Genomic DNA, 18,719 nt, shown 5'->3' with positions numbered 1-18,719 from the left:
TATAAACTCTTTCTTTTACCTTTCATTGAATAGATCGAGTTATACCTCCTTCTTTCACCAAAAAGTTGAAGGAAACAACTTGTGCACTAAGTTCTTCTGTCCTTATGGAATGTAAGATCACTGGATCACCGCCAATATCGATCACTTGGCTTCATAATGGAAGCAAAATCTTCAGTGGTGACAAATATGAGTCCGAGTTTACAGATAATCTTTGTGTTTTAAAAATACATAACTTGGAGTCCTCGGATGCTGGTAGATATACTTGTGTAGCTGCCAATATTGCCGGGACAGATGAATGTAGTGCTACTATGGTGGTGCAAGGTAAGTTGTTTTGCAAATAATAAAGAAGTCTTTTTTACTTAAAAAAATAATATTTTTTTAGAATGATGAAGTACTGTATACAACACAGTCACTTCTTTTTTTTACTAATTCTTCTTCAGAGCCACCTACCATTGTGACAAAGCCTGAGCCACTGGATGCGCTACCAGGCATGAATATCTCTTTCACAAGCATTATAAGGGGTACACCCCCATTTAATGTACACTGGTTTAAGGGAAGCAGTGAACTTGTTCCTGAAACTACATGTGTTATGAAATTGAAAGATTCTGCTGCTATCTTGGAATTGTACGAGGTTGACCCAGTCCACAGTGGGGACTACACCTGTGTTGTGTCTAATGATGCAGGAAAAGACTCATGCACTACCCATCTATTTGTGAAAGGTAACTTTATCAAAACTGTTTAGCAGGACTCTTTACTTTTAGTGATTTTTGGATTATTAGCTAACAATTTCTTATCTTCTTAAATTAGAACCTGCTGTCTTTGTAAAGAAAATAAAAGACTACAGCGTAGAAACTGGAAAACCCTTTAGTTTGGAGAGCACTTATACTGGTTCACCTCCCATTTATATAACATGGGAAAGGAATGGCGTTGAAGTAGCACAGTCTGAGAGATGCAACTTAACTACAACAGAAAAATCTTGTATCCTAGAAATCTTAAGTTGCTCTAGTGAGGATGATGGAGAGTACACTTGTCGTGTTGAAAATGAAGCTGGGCAGGATGCCTGTCAAGCCTTAGTGACCATTCTAGGTGTGTTGCAGAATCATTTTCAACATGCATTTGAACATTTTTTTTTCTTAAACATATAAAGATGAGATTTAAATGGTTGTAATATTTTTTTGATAGAGCCCCCTTACTTTATTACCAACATTGAAGACACTGAAGCAACGGTTGGTGATTCAACATCTTTGCAATGTCAAGTTGGAGGAACTCCAGAAATTGTTGTATCATGGTACAAAGGGGATACAAAACTCCGATCAACACCAGGATGTAAAGTGTACTTTTCCAACAATGTTGCTACATTAGCTTTCAGCAAATTGGATAAAAATGATACTGCAGAATATATCTGCAAAGCAGAAAATTCCGTAGGATCTGTTTCTTCTAAAGCAGTACTTACAGTCCAAGGTGATTTTCTTGTTTATCCATCACATTCTCTTATTCTTCTTTAGAACAAGGGGAAATAGATGTTGTTGATGCACTTATTCTTTTGCAGACCGTCAACTTCCACCTTCATTTGCCAGAAAAATGAAGGATCTGGAGGCAACATTAGGACAACTGGTGAAATTTGATTGTCGTATCAATGGTTCTGAGCCCATTGAGATTTCTTGGTACAAGGATGGAGTACCCTTAATTGAGGATCATAGCGTGCAAATGTCATTTACAAATAATGTAGCTACTCTTCGTATTCTTGAAGCAGATAAAGATCATGCTGGTCTTTATTCTTGTACAGCTACAAATTTGGTCGGCACTGCTTCTTCTACAGCTAAACTTACAATCTCAGGTTTGTGTGTTTGTCCTAATGTCAAGTGGGTCAGATCTTTCTTCAACTCAATAGATGAATACATATTCTTTGTAGTTGGTAATAAAACCAGTGTTTTGCTGTTCATTTTAATTTGTAGAACCCAAGAAAGCACCATTCTTTGATAAAAAAGCAGCAGCTGTAGGTGCTGCACTTGGAGAAAGTGCAGATTTTGAGTGCCATATTTCTGGAACACAACCAATTAAGGTGACATGGACCAAAGATAACAAAGAGATTAAAACAGGTGGAAATTATAAGATATCTTACATTGGTAACACAGCCCACCTGCGAATTGTAAAAGTGGGCAAAGGAGATTCCGGTGTGTACGCTTGCCTAGCTGCCAATGATGTTGGAAAAGAATCTTGTTCAGCTGAACTGAGTGTGAAAGGTATTTTGTTGCTTATCCAAATGTACTATTAAAACACAATGGTCTTAAATATCTTTTGGTATGATACACAAACGTTTTGTGACAAAAAACTCTTCGTTCTGTGCTTGCCTGGTGTGTGTTTGTTTCCAGTGTATGAGTATTTATATTTTACTTTTCAGATCTTATTCAAAATGGTAAGAGCTTATGTTCATTCTTCATAGAATAATAAATACAGCTAGAGAGCGGATATAGCTAGGGTAGCATTAGTTGGTGAGAGCGAAACAGCATCATTAATATGCAATATTCTTCTCACACATAGATATTCACATTTTAACACATAGTATACTTATACAGCCAGTTCAACTTACACATTCTAATGTATGTGTTTGAGCAGATGGTTACTTTCTTCTTTTAATTTCTTAGAACCTCCAAAGTTTGTAAAGAAGCTAGAACCTTCTCGAATCGTGAAACTTGGTGGGTCGGCTCAGTTTGAATGCAAAATTAGTGGATCTCCAGAGATCAGAGTTGTTTGGTACAAAAATGACACTGAACTTCGTCCAAGTGAACAGCACAACTTATCCTTTGTTGACAATTTAGCAATACTGGAAATTGCTGAATTCAGCAATGAAGACAGTGGAGATTATACCTGTGAAGCTCATAACGAAGCTGGCAGTGCAAGCTGCAGTACCGCAATCACAGTAAAAGGTGCAATTTTAATCAATAGCCTCTTTGTGATGTTTACTTATTAATTTCTAAAAGCTTTGTTAATCATAATGCAAAGAAGAAGAAAGTGTGCCATAGCATTTGACTACTTTTTGGATCAATCAGAAGTAATTAATAATACATTCTTTAAGACTTAGTTTATATAGAATTTTCTCAACTATTATATCCAATTTAATTATACTCTCTTTGTCGTAGATTAGTTAGACCAATTATAGATAGCCAAAACGCATGCATATACCATTGTCATCATTTCAACTGCAACACCCACACCCCTTTGTGGGGGTAGGACCACATCTTACCGGGTATTGGAACACTGATACATAACATAGTGTGTCTTCATTTTCAAAAACTTTTGTCATACCATAGAAACACGTCAGAAGTTTTGATTGATGGGGCACCCAGATCACCTCTAATCAAAACTTTTCTTTTTAGGCCCTATTATTTTGGTTTGATTTCAGGTCACTAAACATTGACTGATCAACCACAAACAAGACGTTTGGTGCTCATTTACTGGCCTGTTTATATAGGCTGATGAAAATGATGGCAGCAGAATAATTGTCAATGCAATTGTTCTGTCCTTTTAGAAATGAGAAATTTGTTTGAGTGAAAGTTAATTCTTCTCGAATTTAACAAAAACCTAGATTCCCAGAATACAGATATTTAGCAATTTGCTCCAACAAAATAAAAAAATGAAGGCTGGCTGTGGCGTCCATTTGGCAAAACCAGAGTGGGCTAGACAAAACGTTAAAAAATATTAATACTCCGGCTCACCTGTCCTGCCATCCTTGGCGTCTCTTCTTTTCTCCTTTCCCCTTTGCACACAATCTTTTCGGCTTTGTTCACACCAAGTCAGGTCATCCAGCTGGACAAAGCCTTGGACGTCACTCTTCTCCATGCTCCAACGGGGAATGTCATGATGTCAGGAGTTTACGACGCATACTCTCCAAGTGATGTCATGGCGTACAGTGACGTCAAGTAAAAGGTCTTGTTGAGCCAGAAACCAAAGCCTTGAGTGAAGAAGGTCGAAGAGTATACGCACGATGCGAGAAGGAGAGATGTGTTAAGGACTAGCCCGTGGGATTCAGGGACAGTGGGACAGAGAGCAGTAAGGTATTAATGTTTTTAGGTTTTTTATACATTCTACATTTATTAGGCTCTGAAATGACAAGCATCAAATTTGTAGAGAATAAATTCACTTCCCTGTAAAATCAATGTGATTTGCAAAATTCAAATTTCGGCAGATCTGTTCATCTTTAGTCTTTATACACTAGCAATTTATCAGCAGCAGATCACCTGTATACATGAGGTGATGTGCTACTGATAACAATATTTTTTGCTGCCATACATTTTTTAATTATTGAAGAAATTAGCATTTTGCTCATTTAACAATTGATTGCTGCTATGATTACAGGGACCAATAATTGGAAACAAGCATTCCTATGGAAATTTACGTTAGATCTCACTCCAAATATCATTTTGCTTCTAAGCTTAGAAATAGTGATAATTTGAAGCATCTTTCAACCTACAGATGAAAATAATTTTTATACATTAATCATTCTGTCAAAAATTTGTTAAAAATATACCCACTCTTCTAGATACTCCATACCACCTTAAACATTTTTGTAATGCAAGACGTTTGCCACCTTAAAGAGAGAATAATTTGAGTATGTTATGAAAACTATTTCTTTTTTTATTTATAGAACCCCCTATTTTTGTTAAAAAACCCACTCCAGTGGAGGTTGTAAAAGGTGTCGATGTGAGCTTTGAGTGTGAACTTTTGGGAACCCCTCCATTTGAAGTTGCCTGGTTCAAAGACCGGCGACAAATTCGAAGCAGTAAAAAGTTCAAGGTCACCTACAAAGACACTCATGCTAGCATCCACGTTCTTAATGTTGAAACAGCAGATATAGGGGAATATCAATGCAAAGCTGTCAATGAAGTCGGAAGTGATAACTGTGCATGTGCTATCAAGTTCAAAGGTTGGTAAAGACTGCAATTGACCCATTCTTAAAAGTGTGCTCTACATGTTTTCTTAGCCATTATGATTTTTGAATCATACGCATTGTTTTCTTTAATAGAACCACCACGTTTTGTGAAAAAACTCAGCGATTCCTCAAGTCTTATCGGAGAAGCAGCAGAGTTGCAGGCTGTGACTGAGGGTTCTCAGCCCATTTCTATTACTTGGCTCAAGGACAAAGGAGATATTGTTAGAGAGAGTGAAAATGTCAAGATATTTTATGCAAATAATATTGCAACTTTGCAAATTGCCAATACAGAGTCTTCAAGCGCAGGAAAATACACATGCCAAGCTACCAATGAAGTGGGAGCACGAGAGTGTGCTGCGGTTCTTTCTTTAATAGGTTGGTAACATTGGGAATAATTTGTTACCTATTTCTTTAGATTCTTGTGGAAGATTACATTTTTTTTTTAAGTTTGATCTTCTGAGAGTTTGTAATTTTGTTTCAGAACCTGCAAGAATTGTAGAGAAGCCAGATCCAATGCGAGTCACAGCTGGTGGTGTCTGTTCTCTTGAATGTACAGTTGCCGGGTCACCTGAACTTATTACAAAGTGGTACAAAAATGCTAAAGAATTGCGCAATGACCACAAATACTCAATTAGTTTCTCTAACAAAAGATCAACTCTCAAGATTTCCTCTGCTGATAAGGCAGACAGCGGCGCGTACACATTTGAAGTCATGAATGATGTCGGTGAAAGCAGCTGTACTGTTTCAGTTGATGTTCTTGGTTAGTTTGATTATATCTTAGTTCTAACATTAGAATCATATATACGCTGTATCTTGTACTCATCATCACACTATCCTCCCACAGATCGTGTTATTCCACCATCTTTCACCAGAAAACTCAAGGATACCTATGGTGTGCTGGGGTCCTCAACATCCTTGGAATGTAAAGTGTCTGGCTCACTTCCTATTTCTGTCTCTTGGTATCTAAATGAGAACAAACTTATTAGTAGTGGCAAACATGAAATAATCTTTTCAGATAGTGTCTGTACTTTAGTGGTGAACTCACTAGCATCCACAGATGTTGGAAACTACACATGTGAGGCTTCTAATGTGGCAGGAACTGATGAATGTAGCACTTCTTTGACTGTTCAAGGTCAGTAACATATAATGCTCTTATTAGAATGAAGGTGTCTTGCACCGTCTTAATATAGTCTTCTTGTCATGTCCATTTAGCTCCAACTCAATAATAATTATTTTATTGTTACATCTTTAGAACCTCCTTCTTTTGTGAGGAAACCTGAACCACAAGAAGTTATACCCGGCTCTAGTGTGACCTTTACCAGTGTCATTAAAGGAACACCACCATTTAAAGTTCACTGGTTTAGAGGAAGTAGTGAGTTGGTACCAGGACCTAATTGTAATATCTCTTTGCAAAATTCATTTGCGGCTTTGGAGTTGTACAATGTAGACACATTACAGAGCGGAGACTATACTTGTCTTATAAGCAATGAAGCAGGCAAAGAGTCATGCACAACACATCTCCTTGTGAAAGGTTAGTTATAGATAACATCTGTCAAGCAGAACACAGCAACAATAGCATCACATATTCATAATTTTTCCTTTCTTTACTACTACTTAATAGCACCAGCTACATTTGTGAAGAAACTTAATGACTCCACCGTTGAATCAGGCAAACCTATCACTTTGGAATGTACTTACGTTGGGTCACCCATCATTTTGGCTACATGGAGCAAGAATGGCGCAGATATAAGCCAATCTGAAAGATATAGCATAACCACCACCGAAAAATCTTGCCTACTTGAAATATTTAATGCCACACAGGAGGATGATGGAGAATACATATGCCAAGTGGAAAACGAGGCTGGCAAGGATATATGTAGTGCCTTATTATCTGTCTTAGGTTTGTATCTACTCATTGAGTATTTTAACACGTTTCTGACTTTCTTGACTCTGTTTTAATGGTTACTATAACCATTGTTTATTCTTTAGAACTACCTTATTTCATTTCGCCCTTGGAACCAGTGGAGGTTGCTGTTGGAGAATCTACGTCTTTGCAATGCCAAGTTGGAGGAACTCCAGAAATCAAAGTTTCTTGGTATAAGGGAGATACAAAATTGAGGTCAACTCCTGCTTACAAAATGCAGATGAAAAACAATATTGCAACATTAGTTTTTAATAAGGTAGAAAAGACTGACAGTGGTGAATATATCTGCAAAGCCGAAAACGTTGTGGGATCTGCTTCTTCCAGTGCTCTTTTCACTGTACAAGGTGAAATTAACTTTCTTAAAACTTCTTATCTTTTGAGTGTAAAGAAATATTCAAGGTTTTAAATATTGAGGGAAAAAAGGCTCAGCATTTTGAAAGCACTTATAATGCTAAAACTTATTTTTTTGCAGAACGTAAGCTGGCTCCATCATTTGCCAGGAAAGTTAAGGATGTTCAAGAAACTATTGGTTCATCAGTTACCTTTGACTGTCGAATCAATGGCTCTGAGCCAATTGAGGTCTCTTGGTATAAGGATGGTAATCTTTTGAGAGATGAAAATAATGTGCAAACATCATATATTGACAACGTTGCAACTCTTCATATCTTGGCCACTAGCGTCGATCATCTTGGTCAATATTCTTGCACTGCTTCAAATCCTATTGGGTCAGCATCTTCCAGTGCTAAACTTACTCTCACAGGTTTGTTAAATCGAAAGTGTAAGATTTCTTAGTCTTCCAAAAATGAGATGCGCCGTATTGAAGAATTTTCCAAGAACATGTTACCATATTTGTATTTATTTTTTACTTCCAGAACCCAAATCCCCTCCTGTTTTTGACTTAAAACTTGAATCTACAAATGCTCCACTTGGCGAAGCAGCCAATTTCGAGTGTCATGTCACTGGAACTCATCCAATCAAAATCTCCTGGGCTAAAGACAACAGAGAAATTCGTCCCGGTGGAAATTATAAGATTACTTTTACTGAAAACAAAGCTCATTTAAAGGTCCTTAAAGTCACCAAGGTTGATGCTGGTATCTACACATGTTATGCCAGTAATGAAGTTGGAAAAGACTCTTGCACAGCCTCTCTTGAAGTAAAAGGTATGTCTTAGGGCTCTTACTCAGACTTCTTTTTTGGGTCTCACAGTAGACTTTAAGGCTAATGATTATGTGTTTAAGGCTATAGTAGAAAATCATACCTTATATCATAACATATTCATATTTTTCTTCACAAGAACCACCACGATTTGTGAAGAAGTTGGAATCTTCAAAGGTCATCAAACAAGGCGATTCTGATAGGTTTGAATGCAAAATCAGTGGATCACCAGAGATAAGAGTTGTATGGTTTAAAAATGATGCAGAGATTCAACATGGTGGGAAATATACCATGTCTTTTGCTAACTCTTTGGCTGTGCTGGAGATAACCGATGCCAGCATTGAAGACAGTGGAGATTACACTTGTGAAGCTATCAATGACGCTGGTACTGTGAGCTGTAGCACATCACTTAAAGTAAAAGGTAAGAATATCTTAGTCTTAAAGCGGCAGTGATTTTATTTCCACATTGGGCTTTGAGAGAAGCTTGGATATTCTGGGGGGGACTATTGGGGTATGTGCTCTATTCTCATTGCTCAATATATGACGGGTGCCAGATGGACGTTTCAGTAACTGATCTGGTGTACAGTGGCATCTTTTAATGCAGAATTGAGAGGCATTCCACAACCCCTTTAAACTCACATATTTCAAATTACAAATCAATTGGGATGAAGTACTAATAGAGTTTAATGGTCACATACTATTAGAGGGCATGGGTGATTATTGCACTGCATTTTACAGTATATAATATCTTCTATGTAGTAGATAGGAAGTTTATATTAGCTAGTTGTTTATACATTATTTTTATTGCTTCATTTTCTTAATCTAAATCTTGAAAAATAGTTCTACAAGATATGTTTTCTTGCTTAAATAAAGGAGAAAAAAATATTTCATGATGTAGATCAAAGAAAACATTACCATCACTCTCATTAAAGATAATAAAGTAAACCTTGTAATATGGAATAAATTATCATTCTATGCAAGAAAAAATTAAATGAAAAAAAAAATGTTTTATTTTTTGGTTTTGTAGAACCACCAGTTTTCATCACCAAGCCAGAACCCGTACTAACACTAAAAGGACTAGATGTTACTCTTAAGTGTGAATTACAAGGCACTTCTCCATTTGAAGTGACATGGTTCAAAGACAGAAGAGAGATAAAGAGTAGCAAGAAATTCAAGATAGTTACAGAAAATTATCTTGCTTCTTTTCACATTCTTAAAGTTGATGCTGGTGACATTGGTGATTATCAGTGTAAAGCAGTGAATGATGTTGGAAGCGACACTTGCTTATGTTCTATTAAGCTAAAAGGTTGGTAAAAAAAAACTCCAGATACCTCTCTTGTTCTTGGGTTTCTCATTCCACAAAATAGTTTTTACCCTCTATTAAGATGCTTATTAGGTATTTCTTTCTTTTAGAACCTCCAAGATTTGTGCAGAAGGCAGAAAACGTCACTTCGGAGGTTGGAGAGCCAGCTCAGCTGCAGGCTGAAGTTGCCGGCACTCATCCTATAACAGTGGCATGGCTGAAGGACAAAGATGAAGTTGTTCGAGAAAGTGAAAATATCAGACTGTCATTCATGGACAACATTGCAACTCTTAATTTTGTATCCACCAAGCCAGAAAATACTGGAAAATACACCTGCCAGATCAAAAATGAGGCTGGTGCACAGGAATGCTTTGCAAGCTTATCAGTTCTAGGTTTGTGCCCCTAAAACTCATATCTGCTCTTGTAGAACTTTGATATAACTAATTGATTAAAAAAAGATTTCTTAGTTGAGTTTAATTAATTAATTAGCCATTTTATTAAATTCTTACTATGCTGTAGCATTCTTAAGCATCATATCCTACTGAAAAATGTTGTTCTTTTTTTAATCTATATGGACCTTTGACCTTTATTTTCCAGAACCTGCAATTATTGTTGAAAAACCACAACCAATCAAGGTTACGGCAGGCGAATCTTGCACACTTGAATGCACTGTTGGTGGAACTCCAGAACTGATAACTTCTTGGTTTAAAGATGGAACACAACTATCAAATGATGAGAAATACAAAATTAGTTTCTTTTCCAAGGTTTCTAGCCTTAAAATATTATCCACTGGAAAGGCTGATGCTGGTGAATATGTTTTTGAGGTCAAAAACAGTGTTGGCAAGAGCAGCTGTACAGCTACAGTTGAAATATCAGGTACATCTTGTTTAATGTGCTGCTGCTCTACTAAACATGGAGTGAATTTATCAGTGGATTGTGACAGTTTTTGGTGAAAAATTGTTGCAAATCTTTGTGTGTGGCAAAACTACACAAAAACGTTAAGCCTGTTGTCCAAAATAATACTTCTAAAGCTGAATGCCAACTCACAGTTGACTTCATACTACTAATATATGAATCTTTAAAATCTTCCCCGTAGAACTATATTTTTCTTTAGCCACTATTTTACCATTATAACTATAAACTATAATACATCATGATACCAGCCATCATGGTTCTTCATTCTTGGAAAACCACTGGGAAAAAACAGTTTCTTTAAGAGTATTGTTATACTTGCTTACATTGGATTTTCTTCTTTTTCGGTTTTCACAGACCGAATAATTCCTCCATCATTCACTAGAAAGCTGAAGGAAACATATGGGCTTCTTGGATCCTCAACCTCAATGGAGTGTAAAGTATCTGGATCACCACCCATTGTTGTTTCCTGGTCATTCAATGGTAACGAGATTATCAGTGGGGACAAATACCAAACTGCCCTCACCGACAACACTTGCTCATTGAAAGTGAGTGAGCTGACACCATCAGATGCCGGAAACTATGTCTGCGATGCCACCAATGTTGCCGGATCTGATGAATGCAGTGCTGTTTTATCTGTTAAAGGTCAGTTATCTAAATAGTAGGTTACTTTCTTTTCTTGGGTTCCCATTCTATTACTAAGATGCTGAAATGTTCTTATTTAACACATCTTAGTCTCCATAAAGATAAACTAGCACACTCTTATAATCAATGGAAAAGTATGTAAATAGTAAGCACTAGCACTTTGTAACAAAATAATTAAGAATGCAAACCATAGCGTGGGGCTACATATTATTTCACTCTTACTTAAATTGGCTCAAAATATCCATGCCCAAGATGGCAGATTTAATAGAAATAACTTTAACATTATCCTTTCGCATTTTTTATCACATCTGGTGGTAAATGATCTCATCTCACTGGGAGATATATCAGGCTAAGAAGAAACGCAAGGAAGGACACTTTTGTAGAACAAATTACATAAGGCAGATAATCATTTACACAAATTTAGATAGAGATTAGTTTACATGGTGATGGATTCCAGTTTCCAGTAGTAAGGAGTTAGATTTCTCTTATTTTTCATATTATGTTAACTTTTAGTGCTTTTATAACTTCTTTACATATTCTCTTCACATCATATTTTAGAGCCACCATCATTTGTTGAGAAGCCAGACTCTGTTGAAGTTCTTCCAGGGGCCACAGTAACCTTTGCAAGTGTACTTCGTGGAACACCACCATTTAAGGTTTCTTGGTATAAAGGAAGTGATGAAATCTTTCCAGACAGCAATTGCAATATCACTCTTACTAACACCATATCAGTACTTGAGCTATACAACATCAGCAGCCGACAAAGTGGGGATTATTCCTGTCATGTTAGTAATGATGCCGGAAGGGACTCTTGCTCAGCTCAGCTCTTTGTTAAAGGTTAGGTTTTGTAAATATAAATCCATTTTTGAAAAAACCCACTTCTTTGTCTTGGCAAAATGCTTACTATCTTGCATTAATTACATCTCTTATAGAACCTGCCCAATTTGTGAAGAAGCTCTCTAATTATCAGACAAATACAGGTAAACCCATTGTACTGGAGTGCACATATATTGGAACTCCTCCAATCTATGCAACTTGGAAGAAGAACGATGTTGAGATATATCAATCAGAACGTTGCAGCATAACCACAACAGATACATCTTGCATTCTGGAATATTCGAGATGCACAAATGATGATGAGGGCACATATACTTGCCATGTTGAAAATGCAATTGGACATGACACCTGTCAAGCATCGGTGTCAGTATTAGGTATGACTTCTAGTTTCATGATCAACTTATAAGCAATAGTGTGCAAACAATATTCAGCCATAGTATAGGTGATAAATGTATGATTGATGGAGGCACCACCGCTGGGTCACCACCATCCATAGGAAAGAGGATGAATATACTGTATGAGTGATGGTCGCACCACAGCTTTGTCACCACCATCCATAGGAAAGAGGATGAATATGATTGATGCTGGTACCACTGCTGGATAACTGTGTAATTGATGCTGGTACCACTGCTGGTACCACTACTGGGACACCACCATCTACAACAGAAATGTGTAAATGATGGTGGTACCACTTCAGGGACACCACCGCCTACAATATAGATGATAAATGTATGATCAATGATGATATTCTCACTGAGACACCACTGTCCATAGGATATCAGAATTGTATGGTTGATAGTAATACCACCTGTGGGACCTCAAAATCTATAGGATAGGTGATTAACATACAGTGCCTTGAAAAAGTATTCATACCCCATGAACATTTCTATATTTTTTTATACCAACACAAAGTACCAAGTATTTGTGAAGTGTAAAGGAAATTATACATGGTTTTCTAAATATTTTAAACACATAAATCTGGTATGTGCATTTGTATTCAGTCAATACTTTGTAGGACCTCTTTTGCTTCAATTATTGCTGCCAGTCTTTTGGGGAATGTCTCTACCAGATCTACACACCTAGAGGTTAAAACTTTTTGACCATTCTTCTTTGCAAAATAGCACTACCTCAGTGAGATTGGATGGAGGCGTCTGTGAACAGCAATTTTCAAGTCTTGCCACAGATTCCCAATGGGATTTAGGTCTGGACTGTGAATGGGTCATTCAAACACATAAATATGCTTTGATCTAAACCATTGCATTGTGTCTGTGACAGTATGTTAAGGGCCTTTCTTCTACTGGAAGGTGAACCTATGCCGCAATCTCAAGTCTTTTGAAGCCTCTAACAGGTTTTCCTCCAGAATTGCCATCCATCTTCCCAACAACGCTTATCAGCTTCCCTGTCCTCGCTGAGAAAAAAGCCTTCCCACAGTATGATGCTGCCACCACCATGTTTGACGTTTGACAATGGGGATAGTAATTCAGGGTGATGTGCAGTTTTAGTTTTCCACAACAAAAAGTTCTGCTTTGGTCTCATCTAACTAAAGCACCTTCTTCCACATACATTTTATGGCTTTTTATGGCTTCTATTCAAAAATTGCGTTCTTTTTGCCACTCTTCCATAAAGGCCAGATATGTGGAGTATACGACTAAGGGCAGCTTTGCATGTTGCAACATCGCACGTGCGATGTCAGTGGGGTCAAATCGAAAGTGACGCACATCCGGCTTCACTTTCGACATCGTAGTGTGTAAATTCTAGATGATACGATTAACGAGCGCAAAAGCGTCGTTATTGTATCATCGGTGTATTCTCCGACATTTCCATAATGCCGTGCAGAGACAGGTACGATGTTGTTCCTCGTTCCTGTGGCCGCACACATCGCTGTGTGTAAAGCCGCAGGAGCGAGGAACATCTCCTATCTGCCTCCCGGCTGCAATGAGAAGGAAGGAGGTGAGCGGGATGTTTACATCCTGCTCATCTCCGCCCCTCCGCCGCTATTGGCTGCCTGCCGTGTGACGTCGCTATGACGCCGCATGACCCGTCCCCTTAGGAAGGAGGCGGGTCGCCGGCCAGAGCGACGGTCGTAGGGCAGATGAGTGCATGTGAAGCTGGCGTAGCGATAATGTGCGCTACACAAGCTATCACAAGATATCGTACCTGAGACGGGGGCGGGGACTATCACGTGCGACATCGCAGCATCGGCTTGTGATGTCGCAATGTGCAAAGCCCGCCTAATAGTTGCCCTGTGGATAGATTCTCCCACCTCACCTGTGGATCTCTGCAGCTCCTCCAGAATGACCATGGGCCTCTAGCTGCTTCTCTTATTAATGCTCTCCTTGCTTGGGATGTCAATTAAGGTGGATGGCCATGTCTTGGTATGTATGCTGTTGTGCCATACTCCTTCCAATTTTGGATGATTAATTGAACAGTCCTCCATCAGATGTTCAGAGATTGAACTACTTTTTTATAACCTAATCCTACTTTACTCTTCTCCACAAATTTATCCCTGACCTGTCTGGTGTCATCTTGATGCTGTTTCTTCTCAAACAAACTTCTGAGGCCTTCACAGAAGAGCTGTAGTTACACTGAGAATAAATTACACACAGGTGGACTCAATCTACGAATTATGTGACTTCTGGAGGCAGTTGGACACTGAGGATTTTATTTTGGAATATCAGTCTACAGGGGTTGAATACAAATGCACATCCTAATTTTCAGATTTATATTTTTAAAATATTTATGAAACCATGTTATTATTTCCTTTACACTTTTCACTAATATGTGCTACTTTATGTTGGTATATCCCAAGAAAACATTTATGTTTGTGATTATAACATAAAAAAAATGTGGACAAGTTCACAGGGTATGAATACTTTTTCAAGGCACTGTATGATTGATGGTTGTTCCACCTCTTTGACACCAATGTCTAAAGGATAGGTGATAAATGTATTATTAATGGTGGTACCACTGCTGGGACACCACCATACAAAGGAAAGGTATTACCAATGGAAAATTACCAACCACAGGATAGATGAGAAATGAATGATCGATGTTGGGACCATCTCTGTGATACCACCATCCATGGAATAGATTATAATTGTATGATCGATGGTGGTACCACTTCTGGTACATCACCAGCCACAGTATATTTTACCAAGGAGCATAATTCTAGTGCATACAGAAAACATAAGACCTATAAATATGATGCACAACTCAAAAATAAAATAATTTATATATTTTATTTTTGAGTTGTGCATAATATTTATAGTTTTTACCATCTACAGTATAGATGATAAATGTATGCACAATGGTGATACCACTTCTGGGACCCCACCTTCTACAGGACAGGTAATAAATATATGATTAATTTTTAAATCACCTCTAGGACAACACTGTCCAGAGTAAAGATTATAAATGAATGATCGATGATGGTACTTCCTCTAGGACCCACCAGCTACAGGATAGGTAATCAGTGTATGATCAACACTATTACTAGTGGGATCCCACTGTTCAGCAATAAATAATAAATTAATCATTGATGGGGGTTTTACTACTGGGACCCTACCATCTACCATATAAATGAATATTGTATGATTGACGGTGTTACCACCACTGGAAACTCACCTTTTCTGAGAATGAGTATCTCCTGTTTGAAACGGGATGAGCCGGGTAAAGTTCCACGATTGTCGCATCTAATTGATGCGACAATCCTGGACTGCTGCAGGCTGCTATTGTTAGGCCGGGGAGGCCTAATAACCTTGGGTCTCCCCAGCCTGAGAATACCAACCCTCAGCTGTTGGCTTTATCATGGCTGGGTATCAAAATTAGGGAGGGACCAAATGCTGTTTTGTTTAATTATTTAATTAAATGATAAAAAAGCATATGGTTCCTCTTATTTTGACACACAGCCAAGGTAATCACAGGGCTGGGGGCTGCAGCCTGTAGCCGTATGCTTTATTTGTGCTGGCTATTAGGTAATTAGATAATTATCTAATAATTATTAGATAATTACTGTTGTTAAGCCAACTTATTTAATTTTCTTAATGTACAATCTTTATATTACACAAATGTACTAAATGTGATGCCTTACCTCCTAGAACCCCCATATTTCTTAACGCCACTTGAATCAGTGGAAGTGTCTGCGGGTGATGCTGTGTCATTGCAATGCCAAATTCAAGGAACACCAGAAATAAAAGTATCTTGGTATAAGGGTGATACAAAACTGCGACCAACTGAGGCTTTGAAAATACATTTCAAAAACAATGTTGCTACTCTTGTATTTAATCAAACCGGACTTCAAGATTCTGGAGAATACATATGTAAAGCCCTAAATCATGTTGGTGATGCTTCCTCTTCTGCAGTTCTAACCGTGAGAGGTAAAAATAATCTTTTTATCATTCATGTTGATTTTTTTTTAATACAGAGAAAAATTTGTGGTAAGTTATAATAGAATGAGAAGCTCGGTGATATTTTTTCTGCTTATCTGTGATCGCTTCCTTCCGCTTTCTTTGCACCATGCAGTGTTTAGATATAGTTCATCCTTTCTCAATCTCTACTGCATCATGTCTTTCTGCAGAGCGTATCCTTCCACCTTCCTTTGCAAGAAAAGTGAAGGACATAAAGGAAACTATTGGCTTATCGGTATCATTTGAATGTCAAATAGTTGGGTCAGAACCTATTGAGGTTTCATGGTATAAAGATGGTGTACTAATAAGAGATGACAATAATATTCAAACATCATATATAGATAAAACTGGTACCCTTCAAATCTTACAAACTGACAGATACCATGCTGGGCAGTACACTTGTACGGCTACCAATTTTGTTGGCACTGCCTCCGCTAATGCCAAACTCGTTCTTACAGGTTTGTGTGTTGTCTATTTTCATATCTTAATAGTTGGATGATATAGTCTTCAGTGTTATTAATTTTTATATATTTTATACTTTTCTAGAGGGTAGAAATCCACCATTGTTTGATGTTAAACCTTCACCGGTGGATGTTCCTGTGGGAGATCCTGCAGAATTTGAATGTCATGTGACAGGAAGTCAGCCAATCAAACTTACTTGGTCAAAAGGAAATCAAGAAATTAAAACTGGTGGAAACTATAAAGTTACCCAAATGGAAAATACTAGCAAACTTACAATTGTAAAAGCTGATAAAGCTGACTCTGGACAGTTCACTTGCTCTGCCAGCAATGATATTGGCAAAGATTCTTGTACAGTGAAACTTAATGTACAGGGTAAGTACTTCTAAAGCCAACTTATACAGTCATCGAAAATCAAAGGGGTTTTCTTGGATTTTACTAATTTTGCTAAAGAACAGAGTTTGTTGAACTTGAATCCCCGGCTGTTTTGGTATTCTTTGCCAGTCTTGCAGTAATGATATCCCAAGTATTATTCATGTGACTGTTGGAGCCAATCACAGGCCTCAGCGGACAACTGTCAATAATACAAATAACACCGCAACATCTAGTGGTTAGCTGCAGCAGTCTTATCCTGATAACAGCATGTCATTACTGCAGATTCGTTGATTGACACCGAAATGGATAGTATTGTGATGGGGTGTGTGACAGAGCAGGCAGAGACAGCAGGCAGGTGAATAAACCAAAGGAGCTTTATTGGGACTGGGAGAAGATACCACCAAACATCAATATATTTCCTTAGCATCTGCAACAAAAGGAACAGATCCAGAGATGCCACCCGGTAATCCGAAGCCAAGGAAAATGCAGAAAAGTCTTTAGATGAGTTCCTTAAATCCAGCAGGGTGGCTAAGACAACACAATCCCATGTAGCAGCCAATCTCCAATGTCTAATAGTCCATACACTGCACCTGGACCTAGCCCTTCACTGAGCACAGCATCAACTATCAAAAAAACACGTGGCTGATTCTTCCACCTCTCCTTGGATCAGCCCCCTGGATGAGCAGAAGTGCTCGCACCCACTCTATTAACATTTGCTACCTGTAGCTCATAGTAGAAATAAGTTTCCAGAAACACAGTCTCTGGCCAGTCTACATGGACTGTGTATTAGTATTAGGGAAGCCCCTTGCAGAGGGGAACAATATACACACAACCCCCCACCAAATACAGGACAGTGGATACTACTGGAGGCCTGCTTACAGTATGGTACAGGCTGGGGTGACACACTGTTACAACCCCTTCCCCGTCAATTTGTGTACGGACTGGTGACCTCAACAGGTCGCTTATCAAGCATACGTAAACATGGCTGACATGACTCAGGGCTCTTCTTGTCTGCACAAACCATTGGCCTTTTGGATTTGGCTCCATCTTCTTTACTGTATATCTTTACTTATCTTCCTTCACTTAAACTCTGCTTTTTGCACTCACAAATCAGCATTGTAGATCTTCTATGTCATTGCCTAGGAGAATATCTGTAGGAAGGCCACTCATCACCCCAACCACGCATTGCTTGACCCAAAAGTCCAATTTTACAGTCACTTTTGGGATATTTCTCTATTGACTTCCTGCCAATTCAATTGTAAACCCTGGTATTGGCTGTATCGCCTCTGGCTGAACGACGTGGTGAGCAGCTATTGTGAGAAATGCCCCAGAGTAAAAAAAAAAACAAGAACTCTTTGTCCATCCAGCACGACCTCCTTTAAGTGCTTTCTTGGGTGATAAGAGGAACTTGTGGCTGTGGTCTGCACCCCATAAACACCTGGTGGTCGAACATGAGTGTCTGTATCATTAGGCAAGTCACCTTGAAGGGGTGACAACTCTTCCCTCATTGTTCTTGGCTGTAGATAGTTAACAGGTAGATTTGGTGCAGGGTCATTCCTCTATCAATGAGCAGGGCAAGTATCTTGCAGATGGCCAGGCTGCCCACATCAATAACATCTGCGCTGTGTTTCACTCCTTCCAATTTGCATTCTGAAGAAGTAGGTAGGAGAACGTGGAGACTGATATGAATGTGCAGGTGCTGGAGGTGGTTGTTGATTTGGAGGATGACTCCACTGGATAGATGGGCATGTGGCCTGCAGTTGCCCAGGATGC

At 38.4% G+C, this 18,719-nt stretch overlaps 1 protein-coding gene across 5 annotated transcripts in view; it reads left to right on the top strand.

The window, feature by feature from the left end:
• TTN (titin) overlaps positions 1–18,719 on the top strand; it is a 312,175-nt gene that overhangs the window by 113,594 nt on the left and 179,862 nt on the right. For 2 of the 5 annotated variants that reach the window (XM_075317392.1, XM_075317391.1), the window contains 10 exons: positions 7,727–8,014; positions 8,149–8,430; positions 9,037–9,315; positions 9,423–9,704; positions 9,910–10,188; positions 10,582–10,869; positions 11,428–11,706; positions 11,802–12,080; positions 15,804–16,082; positions 16,659–16,946. The exons of 1 other annotated variant lie outside the window; for it this stretch is intronic. In XM_075317392.1, the coding sequence (XP_075173507.1) occupies positions 7,727–8,014; positions 8,149–8,430; positions 9,037–9,315; positions 9,423–9,704; positions 9,910–10,188; positions 10,582–10,869; positions 11,428–11,706; positions 11,802–12,080; positions 15,804–16,082; positions 16,659–16,946 (2,823 nt within the window). Of the gene's footprint in view, positions 1–33; positions 322–440; positions 720–807; positions 1,087–1,182; positions 1,462–1,549; positions 1,838–1,955; positions 2,244–2,645; positions 2,928–4,645; positions 4,925–5,023; positions 5,306–5,411; positions 5,691–5,774; positions 6,063–6,182; positions 6,462–6,551; positions 6,831–6,919; positions 7,199–7,326; positions 7,615–7,726; positions 8,015–8,148; positions 8,431–9,036; positions 9,316–9,422; positions 9,705–9,909; positions 10,189–10,581; positions 10,870–11,427; positions 11,707–11,801; positions 12,081–15,803; positions 16,083–16,282; positions 16,571–16,658; positions 16,947–18,719 lie in introns of all 5 variants that reach the window. 2 more of the 5 variants (XM_075317390.1, XM_075317393.1) reach the window with 2 other exon arrangements.

The sequence above is a fragment of the Anomaloglossus baeobatrachus genome, chromosome 7, assembly GCF_048569485.1.
Source record: "Anomaloglossus baeobatrachus isolate aAnoBae1 chromosome 7, aAnoBae1.hap1, whole genome shotgun sequence".
NCBI lineage: Eukaryota > Metazoa > Chordata > Amphibia > Anura > Aromobatidae > Anomaloglossus > Anomaloglossus baeobatrachus.
The sequence above is the reverse complement of the archived record's forward strand: the minus strand, read 5'-3'. Positions and strand labels throughout refer to the sequence as shown.